This window comes from Myotis yumanensis, unplaced genomic scaffold (assembly GCF_028538775.1).
Source record: "Myotis yumanensis isolate MYYU_CA2020_CCGP unplaced genomic scaffold, mMyoYum1.0.hap1 SCAF_3, whole genome shotgun sequence".
Lineage (NCBI taxonomy): Eukaryota > Metazoa > Chordata > Mammalia > Chiroptera > Vespertilionidae > Myotis > Myotis yumanensis.
In genome coordinates this window covers 173,414,849-173,431,060 of record NW_027223754.1, presented here as the reverse complement: position 1 = coordinate 173,431,060, position 16,212 = coordinate 173,414,849, and the positions used below count along the sequence as shown (strand labels likewise).

At 36.8% G+C, this 16,212-nt stretch overlaps 1 protein-coding gene across 14 annotated transcripts in view; it reads right to left on the bottom strand.

Annotated features, from left to right (window-relative positions):
- KIF21A (kinesin family member 21A) overlaps window positions 1-16,212 on the bottom strand; it is a 143,528-nt gene that overhangs the window by 50,647 nt on the left and 76,669 nt on the right. For all 14 annotated transcript variants that reach the window (XM_070410445.1, XM_070410432.1, XM_070410433.1 and 11 more), the window contains exons 4-11: window positions 15,737-15,886; window positions 14,901-15,035; window positions 13,987-14,154; window positions 11,826-11,941; window positions 8,316-8,511; window positions 7,546-7,735; window positions 7,108-7,171; window positions 1,010-1,213 (exon numbers count right to left, since the gene is read on the bottom strand). In XM_070410445.1, the coding sequence (XP_070266546.1) occupies window positions 1,010-1,213; window positions 7,108-7,171; window positions 7,546-7,735; window positions 8,316-8,511; window positions 11,826-11,941; window positions 13,987-14,154; window positions 14,901-15,035; window positions 15,737-15,886 (1,223 nt within the window). The remainder of the gene's footprint in view (window positions 1-1,009; window positions 1,214-7,107; window positions 7,172-7,545; window positions 7,736-8,315; window positions 8,512-11,825; window positions 11,942-13,986; window positions 14,155-14,900; window positions 15,036-15,736; window positions 15,887-16,212) is intronic.

Below are 16,212 nucleotides of genomic sequence, written 5' to 3'. Positions count from 1 at the left end.
ATTCCTGTTTAACTCAAGGACACAAGCAGAATTAATATGAAGAATTTTACCTCCAATAACTTTGACTAACTGTTTTTTTCATGGAATAAATGCTGGTTGCCTAAATAAATTTCTAAATAAACTGAGCAAAGCAGTAGGTAGACTATATGTCAATAATAATTCTACAAAGTGCATCCCCTGTAACAAACATTTGATAAACAAGATAGCTGTACTTCCTTTTGAATATCTAGCCAAAAATGCTTAAAATTATTTTGACTGGCAAGTTCAAAATATATTTGACTGCACCATAGAATCCATATGCAAACATGTCAAGAATTTATGAGTATTTAACCACTCACACACTATCAATGGTCAAATTTTTATTTTTCTCCTCTTCTCTGCACCCAGTTGATTTCAGAAGGGAATATTATCAGGATGCAAGGAAAAGAAAACCTAGAAGAGTGGTGAAAGGTAAATAATTCCTTATTGGAAGATTTAGGTAATAAATAACTGTCACATAATCAAATTGGAAGCCCGACAGAAAATATTTAAGAAACCAAATAATATTAAGTGACAGCCTGATGGATGAGTTTAGCCTTTAGTTAAACTAATCTAGACAGGAACTACAATGTATCCATGAGACTATTTAATCGCATTAGAAAATAGGGAGAAAAATGAAAACACTGAGTCATAATGGTACAGCAAGCTTTGCAGAAAAGAAAGATGAATGGAATGCAAAAGCAGCTATCTGAAGAAATAATAAAATAGTCTCTAATAGTAACTTTACCTTGTCGTAGTCTAAATAAAATTCATTACCATAATATCATAATTTAACTTTTTTACATACAAGCAGAGATAAACTATTAGAAGCATAATTATAATTGTCAGCTAATTTCAATGGCACTTTATTTACTAATATACTTATGAGACTATGTATACTCACTGTAATCACAAATTAAAATATCCTGGAAAGTAAAAAAAAATAAAATAAAAAATAGGGATCCATAGACCAGTGATTTTAAAACGCTACCTTTTTTTCTTCTTCTTTTCTTTCCTTTTCAGCTTCTCTAAATCTTTCTTAGCTAGGTCTATAATTTCGATGGTCTCCTTGTCTGAGGAGAGTATAGCGGGAGAGAAAGATGATGGTCCACTGAAATACGGTGATCTTGCTGTGGCTCTTGTCAAGTTCTTCCGAAGGTTCTCATTTACCGCTTCACTTTCTAATAATTTTGCCCTAGTGAATAAAAACATATTTAAATAGGAAACATTTTTTATTGTGGCAAAAATACATCACATAAAATTTCCACCCTAACCAGTTCTGCACCACCAAGTATATTAACACTGTTGTTGCAACCACTGTTATTATCTATCTCCAGAACTTCACCTTCTCCAACTGAAACTCTGTACCCAAGCAGCACGAACCCCTCATTCCCCTGTCTTCCCAGTCCCTGGCAGCCACCATTCTACCGTCTGCCTCCAGGAAGCTGACTACAGCAGGAATACATAGGCATTTTAAATGAGTTGTTTTGCATGCTAAAATAGTATGTCCAAAATGTCTTTCAACATTGCTACAAGGTAGGTTTTGTTTTTAAATAAATGTCTCCACAAACATTAATGTGTAGGATATTTTTTAATTCCCTGGCTGTATGATTACAAATTTGAAATCACACTCTTCATGCTCAAAAGTGCCAAGAGCAATTAGATTGCTTGCGTTCTGGCCACTAGGCATTCGTTATCCTTGCTTTGCAAAGCCATCGTTTAAACTTAACCTACGCAAGCAGCATGGTTCCCAACCTTTCAGTTCCTCATTCATCAAGCTATAATAGCATTCCCAAATCTTTGCAAAGAACGGTTAGTTAAAGTTGCCCCTAACTGCCTGAGAGACATCTGGCTCCTGAATATGTCATGGGAAAAGATGATATCTCCAAGGAAACCTGAGTCTGATAATTGAAAGAATTCTTTTGTTTGCTCAAGTCATTCTACTAATGACAGGAGAATAATGAATGTCCTGTCAGTAATAGGCAAAACGACAGAATGATCCTGGATTTAAGACTAAAAGAGATTCAGAGAGTCCTCCAGGCCAGTCCCTTTATTTTGATTTGATAGAAACCATCAAGAACACAGCTCTCTACTTCAATATAATAGATTTCCAAGGACAATTGGCAAAGGTGACTGAGACAGGGCTGTAAAAAGAAAATGCTACTTACGACACTCTACCTCAAAACTGTAATACTAAGCACTTTTGCCATAAGTACAAATATTTCAGAGAAAAATGCTACATTATTTGCAACTATTAAAGCTCTCAAAGGCATAGTCAGCTCAGTGTTTTTTTCATTACCTATTGAAATTATTCATGACACTGTTGAAACCAGCTAGAGACAGAGTGTATAGAAATCAATGAATATATGTTTCAAGTTAGTGTCCTACCAATTTTTAATGAAATTGTTTAATTATATATCTGGTGTCATATGTGAGCAGAAAAATATAATATTTTCAACTGGTTAAATAGCTATGTACAAACTTATAGGTTAAGTGACTTCAAAATTATTTTAAAATCATAAATATAATAATGTAACTTATAAAATAAGAAGGCAACTGAAGCCCTGACTGGTATGCTAAGTGGGTAGAGCATCGACTTGCACATCAAAAGGTCGTGGGTTTGATTTCCAGTCAATGGCACATACCTGGGTTGCAGGTTCAATCTCCCAGCCTCAGCTGGGGCATGTGTGGGAGTCAACCAATCAATGTGTCTTTCTCACATCAATGTTTCTCTCTCTTTCTCTCTCCCTCACCTTCCACTCTCTCTAAACAATCTTTCTAAAAATCAATGAACAGACTATCTTGAGGTAAGAATTGACAAGAAAATACAAAAAAAGAAGGCAACCAAAGTATAAAAACTCAGCTTAACTATAATAACTCAAAGTCAAAATTTATACTTTTCTGTATTTTCAATATCTATCACAAAGCTTGGGTGCATAATGATGAATATTTATAATAAATGAAAATATAATAAATGAACTGTCAATAATGATCTGTATTTTAATTGGCTGATTTATATAATAGTCAGACAACTTGTGTTTTTATTTTAAACTAGAGGCTCGGTGCACAAAATTCATGCACTCGGGGGGGGGGTGTCACTCAGCATGGATTGCGAGAGGGTGCAGGCCAAGCCGAGGGACCCCACTGGTGAACGATTGGGGCCGGGGAGGGATGCAGACGGTTGGCCAGCCAGGGAGAGATTGAGAGAGGGCTCTGGGGCATGTCCGGCTTGTCTCACTGAGTCCTGATCGGCAAAACCCCAGCAGCAAGCTAACCTACCCGTCGGAGCGTCTGCCCCCTGGTGGTCAGTGCATGTCATAGTGAGTGGTTGAGTGGCCTTAGCATATCATTAGCATATTATGCTTTGATTGGTTGAACGAACGATTGGATGACCAGACACTTAGCATATTAGGCTTTTATTACATAGGAAGTTTGCATTTGGTAGGGGCATAGTCAATGCTTCTTCAATCTCGGTGCTGATTAAGGCTAAAACCTTTTAGGGCTCATCTCCACAAATCCCATGCTACATTAGCAGAACCTGATTTCTTTTTCATGGGATGTAGAAAGAGAGCCTCTTTCCCTTCACACTCACCCACCCATCCACTAGCTGCTGCCTGCATTTCATTTAACAGGAGACTAAGCAGTGAGGCATGGAAGGAAGTACCCAGACTTCCCTGGGAAGGAGGTGGCTGAGGGCTTGCCTCTCAGCTCTGTTATTCACTAAATCTTGGACCATTCATCTCTAAAAGCCTCCACTGTTTCCTCTGTAAAATGGAGATGAAAAATATATACTTCCCTAGAATTATTGTGAGGATCAATCATACAATGAATTTAAAACTCACCTGACTGATAATGCATTTAACAAATAATAACTATTTTATCAAAAAGTTGCTAACAATATAATCATCTAACATAGAGGATTCGTTAAATCAATTAAAAACAGAAGAGAGTACTATACAAAACCATGCAATAATCATGTTAGAAAAACAGTAGCATTTTTTAAATGCTCATAAAAGCTAGTCAAATTTCAAAGAATAGGTAGCAAAGCAATATATATATCCTGATATCAATTTTGCTAAGGTATATGTTGAAAAAATATTGAAGAGATACACCAAATGTTAACCTCAGTTATAGAAATGGTAGGAATATGGTTTTAATTTTGTTTATACTGTCTTATATTTTCAAAATTTTCTACAAAAAAATAAATCCCACCAAAATAAGAGTTGATTAATTAGTGACTATTATTATTTCACAAAAAAATAATATGACATGTAAGTTATTAAAAGATAAGTGGTATTACTTTACAACTAGAATGATAAGACTTGAAATATAAACATTTCCAGGTGACAAAATATAAATCTGTGTTAAGTTTAAGAAGCTGTGAATAAATGTCTTCCTAAGACCAACTTTTGATAGAAGTATGAATTGGAGCAGGATTTAGTAAATAAAAGCAGAATGTGCGAACTTGGATGTAAGTACTGGTAACATGTCAGATCCTTACAGTCCTTTTGAATTTAAGAACGTTTACATCCCGTGCTTTTATTTGAGCCCCATAATAACTCTCTGAAACTAGCAGGTATGACCTCATTCTTACAGATGAATTAAAGCTCAGAGATGTTAGGTAACTTTCCCAAGGACACACTCTTCTTAAGAAATAGCAGCTTACATTTCAAACCAAGGAATCCAATTTAAATCCAAAGCTCATTTATGCTTATCCCATGTGTAAATCATGTTTATGTTCTAAATTACAGTGCTGGGGCTCTACAGGATTACTCCTCAGGAGTGGGACACCCCTAATTAAAGAACCATCAAAGAAAAGTTGGGAAAGTGGAACAAGCTGCTCACCTACACCAAGAAAGATTTGATCACTGATTGATCTCTGTTCGCTAAATGGCTTAAAGAATGGTCTTGCCCTAGCCGGTTTTCTCAGTGGTTAGCGCATTGGCTCCCAGACTGAAAGGTCCTGGGTTTGATTCTGGTCGAGGGCAGGTACCTGGTCTGGGAGCCAATCCATGTGTCGCTCTCACATCGATGTTTCTCTCTCTCTCTGTCTCTCCCCCTCCCTTCCACTCTCTCTAAAACTCCATAGAAAAAACATCCTCAGGTGAGGATTAACAAAAAACAAAGAATGGTCCTAACTCGAGAACTAGAAGGAAGATATTTAATGCTGCTTCAGTCACTGGGAGGAGTGGAAATGATCGCATCAGTCTTGTACGAAATAGTACCACTAGTGAAGCCATTTGTCCAGTGGAGAGATCAAGCTTAGGTAAGGCCTTAGAATAACAGCATGGAAGAGAGGAAACAGCACAATAACCAGAGCAGGGGATCAGCCTTCATTGTAGGCCAGTGCCGAGGAAATAAAAGAAAAGCAGGCTCGGAGCAGGAGGAGAATCTTCAGGAACTGAAAAGCAGATGTCAGGTGTGTCTCAGGGGATGGTAAAGATGGGTGCTACAGGATGAAGAAAGACACGTTTTGGGCAGTAGGCAGGAATGAGCACTGCTAACACAGGATGGAAATGCAGGCCCAGCTTGGAGGCTGACCAGAACCAGTACCCAGTGGCCCAACAGTCCCTGCCAAAAAGGTAAAGCTTGGAGACATGTCTACAGAAAAAAAGTAACAGTTAATAGAGTCACTCTATCTGTTGCCACATCAGATGTCTGCTCATTTGTTGTTGTTTTTTTGCTTTTGAAACACTTAAGGGATCCAATGTGCCTAGTAGAAGCAAGAACAATGGAAACATTACTCTTCTCTGTTTAAGAATTGTTAGAATAGCCCAGCCAGTATGGCTCAGTGGTTGAATGTCGACCTATGCACGAGGGGGTCACAGCTCGATGCCTAGTCAGGGCACGTGCCCAGAGCTCCATCCCCAGTAGAGGGCGTATAGGAGGCAGCCAATTGGTGATTCTCTCTCTCTCTCATCATTGATGTTTCTATCTTTCTCTCCCTCTCCCTGCCTCTGTGAAATCAATTAAAATATATATTTTTTAAAGTTAAAAAAAAATCTCTAGAATAGTCAGAGGAAGAGAAAGGGAAAGAGAACACAAATACAAGATGGAAACGTGTTAGGGTAGCTATGAAACATTTCCCGCTTGGTTATTTTCTGCAAATGTGTACAGAAATGAGATCTGAACTACTTAGATGCTCCCCATGGAGCTGACTGTGGTTTTACTGCAAGAGAAAGTAGCTGAGCCATCAGGACAAACCACGGAACCTGAACATACTATAGAAACGATTAGTGTCCCTGACCTTCTTTTCAATCCCTATTCCCACAGTCTGGGCTCAGGCGATGACATTCCTTTTACTGGTTTCTATCATTCCATTTACTTACATGTAAGTTCTCCACCTAGACTGGGAACTCCTTGTTTATGTCACTTGCTCAGTCATGACATGTTGCCTGATACATAATATAGTGAGCATTTGTAGTACGTGTGTGAAATGTGAGTGATGAATGAGCCTCTGTACCAGAGAGGCAGGCAAAGTGGTAGGGATGCAATGATTCACACATAAGGTGTAGCTGGAAAAGCAAAAGGGAATCGGAGTGATCAGAGATTTTTTTTAAATTAGGGATGAGCCCTAGCCGATTTGGTTCAGTGGATAGAGGTCAGCCTGCAGATTAAAGGGTCCCGGGTTCGATTTTGGTCAAGAGCATGTACCTCTCTCCCTCCTTTTCACCCTCTCTAAAAAAAAAAAAAAAAAAAAAAATCAATGAATAAATATCCTTGGGTGAGGATTAACAATAACAATAAAAAATTAGAGATGACTCATTGATGATGATGGTGAGGGAAGGCACTAAAGGTCACCACATCCACATGCCTGTCCTGTGTGTCAGGTTAGGTAAGTTCCCATGAGGGTGTGACAACCAAAGCAGGAAGATAACATGGGGACATAATATGGGAAGAGATGGAAGGAAAGTTGTTTGGGAAGTGACATTATGGAAAGGCAAGTACCTATTCCCCTAAAGTTAACCTGACCAAAAGGGCAGAAATACCACCGTGAACAATGACTAAACAGTAAACCCAACAGCTAGCAATATTACTGCACTAAAAACCCCAAAATGTGCATTATATCTTACAGACCATGAACTGTACCTGAGATCTTCAATTTCTTTGATATAACTGTGAATCATATTACTAATCTCCTCATTCCCTTCCCCTGCAAGATAAAACATGAAGTTCAGAATTTCCTTTAAATTAAAACTTCAACAAAACAGAATGGGAGAAAAACACTAAGTTACGGAAACAAAATAATAATGCTTTAAAAGACAAGTCCTACAGCCCATTTTCCACTCTTTACTACACAAGCAGACAGCAAGATAAAATAGCAAAGTAAAGGGCACATTTTGCTCCTGTAAGAATGTATTATTTACAAATTAAGCATTTAACTGAACATCATGGATTATATATTTCTACTTCGTTGTACACAGATTGACATTTCTACTTCAAATGTTCGAGATAATGAATGAACACAAAGAATGTGCCCTGCTCTCCCGAGGTGAACCCCTTACTCGTCCCACCCGACAGGCTTACCTGCTCTGGCAAGAACCTGGTTGGCCTGATCACTGACAAGCTGGGTGATTCTGGTCCTCAGTGCATCAACCGTCTCCTGCATGGCTTTAATTCTGACACGCAGGTTGTTATTCTCAGTCTGTAGCATAGCATTCTCATGAAACATGTCATTGATGCTTTCCACTCCCTCCTCATCAATTATTCTTTTACCCTAGAAAAGAAAAAAGATGTTCCTGTTGGTTGAGGAGCCTTAAATACACAAGAGATTTGTTTAAGGCTATCACAGGGCTATGCAGTTCTACAACCAAGAGCCCTTTGTCTCAACAGCCTCAAGGCAAAAGTGATCCTTTTGCTCTACAGCATCCCTCCTTGGCAGTTCTGTCACTGAGGAAATTGAGCACTGGCCGGTGCGGCTCAGTTGGTTGGAGTGTTCTTTGGGGTTGTGGGTTCCATTCCCAGTCCGGGCACATGCCTCGGTTGCAGTCAGGCCTGTACAGGGGGCAACCGATGGATGTTTCTCCCCTTTCTTCCCTCTCTAAAATCAACTTTAAAAAATAATAAATAAATTGATTGATTAAATAGGAAGCCTTTTGAAACAGGTTGATAGATAGGCTAACCATCATTAAAGGCTACCCACAAGGAAAACTAGAGAATTCGACCTTCAAAAGGAAGGAGACCACTATCATGACAGACAGGAGGCTCCAGAGAAACACGTGTGCAAGGCAACACAAAAGGCATCACTGTGTTCACAAAATGTATCACAAAATGCAAAGTCAATCCCAGTAGCTTACTGTTTTGTACTCCATGAGCTCCATCTGAAGCCGTGTGATCTCACTGCGGAGTGCATTGATCTGCTGACTAGCTCTGTCCTGATTGACCATCACCTTGTTCTTGATATTTCTAGCTCGATTGGCATATTTGAGGGTATTTAAAGTTTCCATAAAATCTCTGTCTGAAGGGCTGACGCATGCTATCATGATTGTTTGGCTGAAAGTGACAAAGAAGAATTAGGTTTACATATAAAAGCAAGTAAAACACTGAAATAATCACTTTTTAAATTCCTGCCTTTTGCGTAATATCTTCTCTTTGAGATACCAAAATATTGAGACTGATAACTTAAAAATAAAAGCAAATGTAAAAGCCCCTATGCTTTGTGACTATCTTAAAGAAAATGAATTTCTATTATCCTTCTTTGATCCACAATGTTTTGAGAAAGTATAATAAGTACATATATTTATTTCTCACCTCTTTACAAAAAAAGAGTTGAGGCAATGCACACAGAATAATTCTAAAACTTAATCTACCTATGTTCCAAATTGAAATTCAAAAATCATTTCTTTCATTATCTACTTAATATTTGAGGATTTAAACTTTTTTCTTTTTATTTAATCATGTGTAACCTGATTTTTGTTGTCAGCAAAAATTTCGCACTAAAATCCTATCACCTGAACAAGTGTATAGTAAATATATCCATATGTTATAAGAAACATCATTTGTGATTGATTGGTCACAGTTCAGGCCAGATTACACAGGAGAGATGGGAAACATTACTTTACAGTAATGATGAATTGCTTTACCAACCAAAGAATAGAATAGTAAAATGCTTAGTATGCCCCAGCTATTATGTCTGTCAGTGAAACAGACAAGGACATTCTAATGGGCACTGACGCTGAAAGAGCGAATTTACCCACCCCAGTAGGGAATTCATGCCCATCAAGTCTAATCAATCACCTCCTAGTCTCCTGCTTCCACTCCGGCCTTCTGCCTTCCCCCAATAATTTCAACACAGCATCCTAGTAACCCTTTTAAAAGACATCCCATTCCACCCATCTTTTTCCTTTATTGACTGTTGCTCATCCTTATTTATCCTCACTCTTATTATTATTCAAGGCTCAACTCAGGTATCATCTCATCCAATTCAGATACCAAAAGATTGAGACTGATAACTTAAAAATAAAAGCAAATGTAAAAGCCCCTATGCTTTGTGACTATCTTAAAGAAAGTAAATTTATATTATCCTTCTTTGATCCACAATGTTTTGAGAAAGTATAAGTACATATATATATATATATATATATATATATATATATATATATATATTTCTCACCTCTTTACAAAAAAAAGAGTTGAGGCAATGCACACAGAATAATTCTAAAACTTAATCTACCTATGTTCCAAATTGCAATTTGGAACCCTCATCTGAATGTACTTTTTCTCTCTGCTTCCTCATACCCCTTGCATATCTCTTTTTTATTGGTTATATTATTATTATTATTTTGAAATTTTATAGATGCCAGCTCTTACACCCTAAACTCTAGGGGTTAAGAATCATCAACTTTTATTTATCAGTATATTTTGCATAACACAATATTTGGAGCAAACAAGGCCATTAATAGTTGTTTGTGGAGTATGTCATGTGCACATAATATTTATTTATTGGACATATGAAAGTTAAGATAATTCATGCACCTCTGAAAGTTAAGATAATTCATGCACCTCTAGCTCTCTTTTGATGAAGAAGATAAGGTAATCAAGTAAGAGTAATGGTTATAGACACTGTTTAGAGAACAGGAATTCTCAAAGTATAGACCCTAGTCCAATGCCAGTCTGCAAACTATTTGAAAACAGTTCATAATAAGTATAGAAATGAAAAATAAATGTCTTAAAGTTTTGCAACATTTGAAATTGCTATAATCAATGAACTCACTGAATAGAGTATAGATCAGTTCCAGTGTTTTTGAATTCACATGGTAAGTCACAAATGGGGCAAGCTGAGTACAGTCATGCACAATATTAACCCGCCACAATCTGGGGTGGAGGAGGAAAAGAACTTGTCCTTGAAAAGCATTGGGATCAAGTGCTTAAGGAGAATGGGGCAAGTCAAGAATGAGAGGTGCTAAGATCTATTATACAGGGAAATGGTCATTTAAAAAAATCCAAAAGATACATATTCAAAAATGGTTGTGTTTATGAAAAGCTCAAAAGAAAACACTAAAGTTGTTTACTTTTAAAGTTTATATAAAGCCATATATCTGTCTTAAACGAAACGATACCATTTATATTATCATGTTATATATCATATATTATTATATCATATACCATATTATTATATTATACATTAGGGAGGAAATACATTGCAATGTTAACAGAGTTACTTGTAAGTAATAGAAATATAACTGATTTTTCTCATGCTTTATATTTTTCTGCACTTTTCAGAATTTTTGCTATAATCTTATTATAACTTTATAAATGTATAAAATCCAGCTTCACTTTTAAAAATAAAAGTCACCAGATTGTGCACAAAAATATATGCAGCTTGTGTCCAAAAATATCTTCGATCTAATTTTTCTTTTAAGATAATTTATACAAATGTCACAAAATGAAGGTCTTCTATTCCCCAAAGCTTATACAAAGTGCAATGCGTTTAAGTTGAGTTCAGTCTTAGAATTTTAAGCAGGAATTGATGCTCACTAAAGAGGTCTTCTTGTTTGAAGAGTTACCAGCTAGTTAGGAAATGGGTGAGAAGAACCTGAGATTCTTTAGCTTGAAAACACTGAAATAGACTCTGTTAACTGTAAAAGAATAAATAAAAATGTAACAGCTATCTAAAACTTGCTGAATTGTACTGTTTGAATTTAAATGCCAAAAATGTTTCTACTCATAAAGCCAACGTGTTGATGTTTATAAAAAGGAATGCATTACAAAATCATGTGTTTAGCTGATGAAATATCAGAATAATTCAAAATATGAAAAGGGAGGGAATATCAGTGATGCTGACAAAGTTCATAAACAGCAGATACCCTATATTTCATTCAACTGACATTTTTAAAAGTTTTTCCACATGCAAAAAAAAAGTTTAACTTTTAGGAGACTTTGTAAAATAGCATAAAGCATATGTAAATTACTTTGTGTTTACTTAGACAGCATTTATTTTCCAACAAAATTGTATTAGGCATATGCTACACGACAAGCACTTAAGCAGAAACAATGATAAAGTAGAAAGAGCACGTGCTATGGACTTCATTTACAAGCTAAGTGACTGTGAATCAATGACTCTCTGAATTTCAATTTTCTTATCTACAAAATAGGAATAATAATACCTAGTTCAAGGGAGGTTGTAAGGACTATGTGAAGGAACAACACAGAAAGCCTCACACATTTTAGGTAGTTAATAATTATTAGTTCCTCATCCTATCAATTTGCTTTATAATAGAACCAGTTTTCATAAGTTCCTTTACAAACTTACATTAATAATAATGGGTAACTGAAATTCACAAATACGGATAATCACGTATGCATACCTGTTACCCCCGAGGGAATCCTGGAGCAGTCTTGTCAGCTTAGAATCTCTGTAGGGGACATGGGTGGCCCTCTTGCTCTTGTCTCCCAATGCACTTATTACATTGCCAAGTGCCAACTAAAAGAGAAAGACAGGAAAATGATAAAAATGTACTAATTATAACACTTTTAAATAACCCAGGCTTATAGAGAATAGTATGGAGACATGACAGAATTGAAAACATTCAGGTCTGGGTTTGTGTGTTTTTTTGCATTTATATTTTGAAATATGACCTAAACCTCAAAGTTTTCTCTATTAACTATTAAAAACTGACATGAAATTTGACTAAAAACTGGCTCAAAATTTAGTACTATAGGTATTCATAATTCACAAATATTGAAACTTCTATTCAGAAATTTTCTTTAGAAATAAATAAAGATTGGTGACTTTTAACCATCCCTAGAATTATCAGACCATCGGGTTGTGTCCCCAGAAAACTGTCAATTCATGTTGCAAATTCTTCTCCTCTACTCAATGAAGAAATAAAATGTTTAAGTAGTTCAACAGTTTCATAACACTATCTTGTTGAAATACAGCTACCTTGTGGGCTAACAAACGCTCCTTTAACCAATATAAACATATCACTATGATTCCTCTGAAAAAGGTATTCCTAATGTAAGTACGGCTGTCTTTAGAAATACAATGACTCTATGAGCTAAGCATCCAATATTGAAAGGAAGTATGTCAAATCACAGAACTCTTTAGTCACTCCTCCTGCCACTCCTACTGCCTTTCTTGCTGTCACTGAACTAGCCCCCAAAGCATAAGCATTAGCCTAAATGTGGGTCACACTTCCCTTCAGTGATGCAAACATCTCTTCCCATGTCTTTGTTAGGGCCAACGGAGCATGGCATCTGCATCACACTGTCTCCTTGCCCCTCTCTCCCAGAGAGGCTACAGTTTGAACTACTGGCCGCACTGAAACTTGACCAGATATAGCTGAACATGCTTCAATAGCCTAACCAGGAAAACAGACCAGTGGCTTTTGTCTTTTCTTGATAGAACAAATGTAAACACCACCATAATTTTATCTCCTAAAAAATTCAGAACAATACACAAAATTCAGGACCCAGGTCACTCCCTTAAACACAAAATCCAACCATATGATGGGAGCATCAAGATGGGTATCAAGATGGAGTTGGGAGGTCTGGCTCTGTCTAATCAGCCTCAATTGTCAATTCCCCCACAGAAGGGTTGTCATCATCCAGGAGCAAATATTGGGCAATGGCAAAATAGGGACATGTGATTGGAGGCCCCAGCTCTAGGGAGGGAAGCAAAGCAGAAAACACTTGCCCTGATGCTGTGAGCATCACAGAAGTATGTCATTACATTTATGTAGGAACAAATGTCCAATTTTATAATGAAGTCAATAAGAAGAAAAGATTTATTACACAAAAAGTTACTCTAAAATTTTTTTCTTCCAACCCTGGCCAGTGTGGCTCAGTCGTTGAGCGTCATCCCATGCATCAAAAGATGGCCAGTTGATTCCCAGTCAGGGCACATGCCCGGCTGCAGGCTCCATCCCCAGTAGGGGGCGTGCCGGAAGGCCCCTTTCCTTTCCTCCTCTCCTCTCCTACCATATAACAGAGACTTTATGCTAATAAATACAAGGTGTTTTCCAATAAAAAGCACCACTAGGTGGCAGGGTATTAAAGTTAATTCCTATTACGATATAAAAAGTTCTCATTTTGAAAAAAATCTCCTAAAAAACATTGATTATAGTTCCCAAAATAAAGTGACTGTCACAAAATGTGAGCAAAAAAATGTTACTTTGAAAGTCATCCTGTGCCATAATAAAAATTAAATGTTGATACTGACTAAATGTTTTTAAATGTGGAATTATGTAACTCCCTTCCACAATATATACTATTTTCTGAACATATCATAAATTTTAATCCATCTAAATTTACATACATGAAGAGAATTTGAAATGTGAAAGACTAAAAAATCATGAGGAGATCGAAATCTAGTGCATTATGCCTAAGCTTACGAGTTTATTGTAATTCATTTCTCAGCTTAGTGCATGAAGACTTTCCACTTGCGTATTAAGTATTACAAAAGAGAAAAGAACAATGGAACATCTCTGACGTATTCTCAGCACACAGCCTCGGTCTTAGTCTTACAAGTCCACAGTTGATGGAAATGCCTTCTTTTGCCCTCTCGCCTGTGGCTCCAGTTCGCTTCAGTCTTTCTGATCCTGCCAGATCAACAAAATGGAACTTTGCAGTCAGGGTTTCAAATTCATTCATCTGTGATGATTCAGAAATCACCTTGTTATCAGTAGCATTTTCCTGCAATTGAGGACAATAATTGAAAATATTTTTATTAATGTGACACTAAATATCTTCTAACCCCTTTACACACACACACACACACACACACACACGCACACAGAGACATATAGCCAAATAATTATAAATGCAAAAATGTCTGCTGGCATTAGAAGCTTACAACAAAGTCAGAAAGAAACTTGACAGTCAGAACCCAGGTGTTATGAACTAAGATTTTGCTTATATTAATAAAAGAACACCTATTGCACACAGTCCTCAAAAGCAAAGCATCTCGGGTGACTACCTCCATCACCACATGGCCACAGCTTACTTTCCGGCTGCCGTAGACACATATCCAAACGTTTATTTCAAAACCTTACACAGTTGGCCAGCTTCAGCTTAAACAGGATCAGAGACATCTCATTGGGAAACAAACTAAATGTGGTTCAAATGTACTCTTCTCCTGGGATTTATGTGATTTTAGGGAAAAGATGACTGAAAGTTTAAGAAATCAGAACTAGTGCCCTAGCCGGTTTGGCTCAGTGGATAGAGCATCGGCCTGCGGACTGAAGGGTCCCGGGTTCGATTCCGGTCAAGGGCATGTGCCTTGGTTGCGGGCAACTCCCCAGTGGGGAGTGTGCAGGAGGCAGCTGATCGATGTTTCTCTCTCATCGATGTTTCTAGTTCTCTGACCCTCTCCCTTCCTCTCTAAAAAAATCAATAAAATATATATATTTTTAAAAAAGAAATCAGAACTAGTAACTCACAGCATCTATTTGGGGACACATTCTGGTTTGACACAAGTGGATGGTAAAAATGGCATGTGAGCGAGAGCTCTGAACATTCATCTGCGTGCTGGCTGTGGTCCGGGATAAAGCACCCAGCTTCAAACACTGCATCATCTGGAAAGGGGGAGAAAGGACAATGTTTCAGCAAGATACCGTACAATCGGAAGTCTGAGCTAACGCTAAAACCCGCTATGTTGAGGGATGTAAAGGATGTGGAATTTCATATTATTTTAGTTACATGCACTTTTTGAGCTGAACTTCTCAGTATAATAGCGTATTATCTTTTAAACAGGAGGAAACACTGAGATTCCATTGTTTGCCTTTTGCTGACATTTGCAGCTTTTATTCCAAGCTGTTACAGTGGAACCCTTGGGAACAAACTGAGCAAAATCTTGAATTACTCAGGCTACTCTGTATCGTCTGTCAAAATATTTTTGTACCTTTTCTTAACAGTCTCCTTTTAGGAGCCATGGTAAAATCCTATATATGTGAAGGCAAAAGGTGCAAAAGGACTGTGGTCCCAGCCTTCACCTTTAATGACAGAACTCTCTTTTCCTAGCTGTGAAAGAAAACTATATATACATTGCCTTGGACTCTTTTGATGCTACAATAAATGAATTGACTTTATCATAGCTGTGACATTTTTAAGAATAAAATTCTGATATAAAATATATGAGGGAAAAAAGGCAAGATTTTTACAAGATGTTACACCTAAAATTACAAATTTAAGAATTTGATCTTCAGCAAACTATAAGCAAAGCTGAATATTAAATAAAGCCAAATATGCCCTATTTTAACTATAATATGAATGTCACCTCTGATTCTGTATTCACAGTACGTGTTGTAACTCCCACAGTATAAATTCCTCCAGTTGAATCTTCATGAATTCTTATATTTGATTTTTTATTTTTTGCATCAATATCACGTGTGGTATCAAATAAGTCAAGGACCTCTTCATTGTACAGCTATCAAAAAGAAATATTGCAGGTTTACATTTAGAAGAAATTGCCTCATGGCTTAACAACATGTAGTGCATAATGTTATCTTTCAAATATATCTTAAAAGTTCTTCAAAATGACATATATTTCTTCAAAATGGGTAAAAAATGAATGAGGCAATTATTATTACAAATTCAAATGAATGTCAGGTTTCTTTATAAGAGTAAGAACAGTAAAGAATGTAATCATGACTGGTAAGTTGAGAGCTAGCTAAAATGATCTATTAATCCTTTGCAATGATAAATATCTATATATATATAAAGCCAGTGACCAAAATGCTGTAATGACCATAA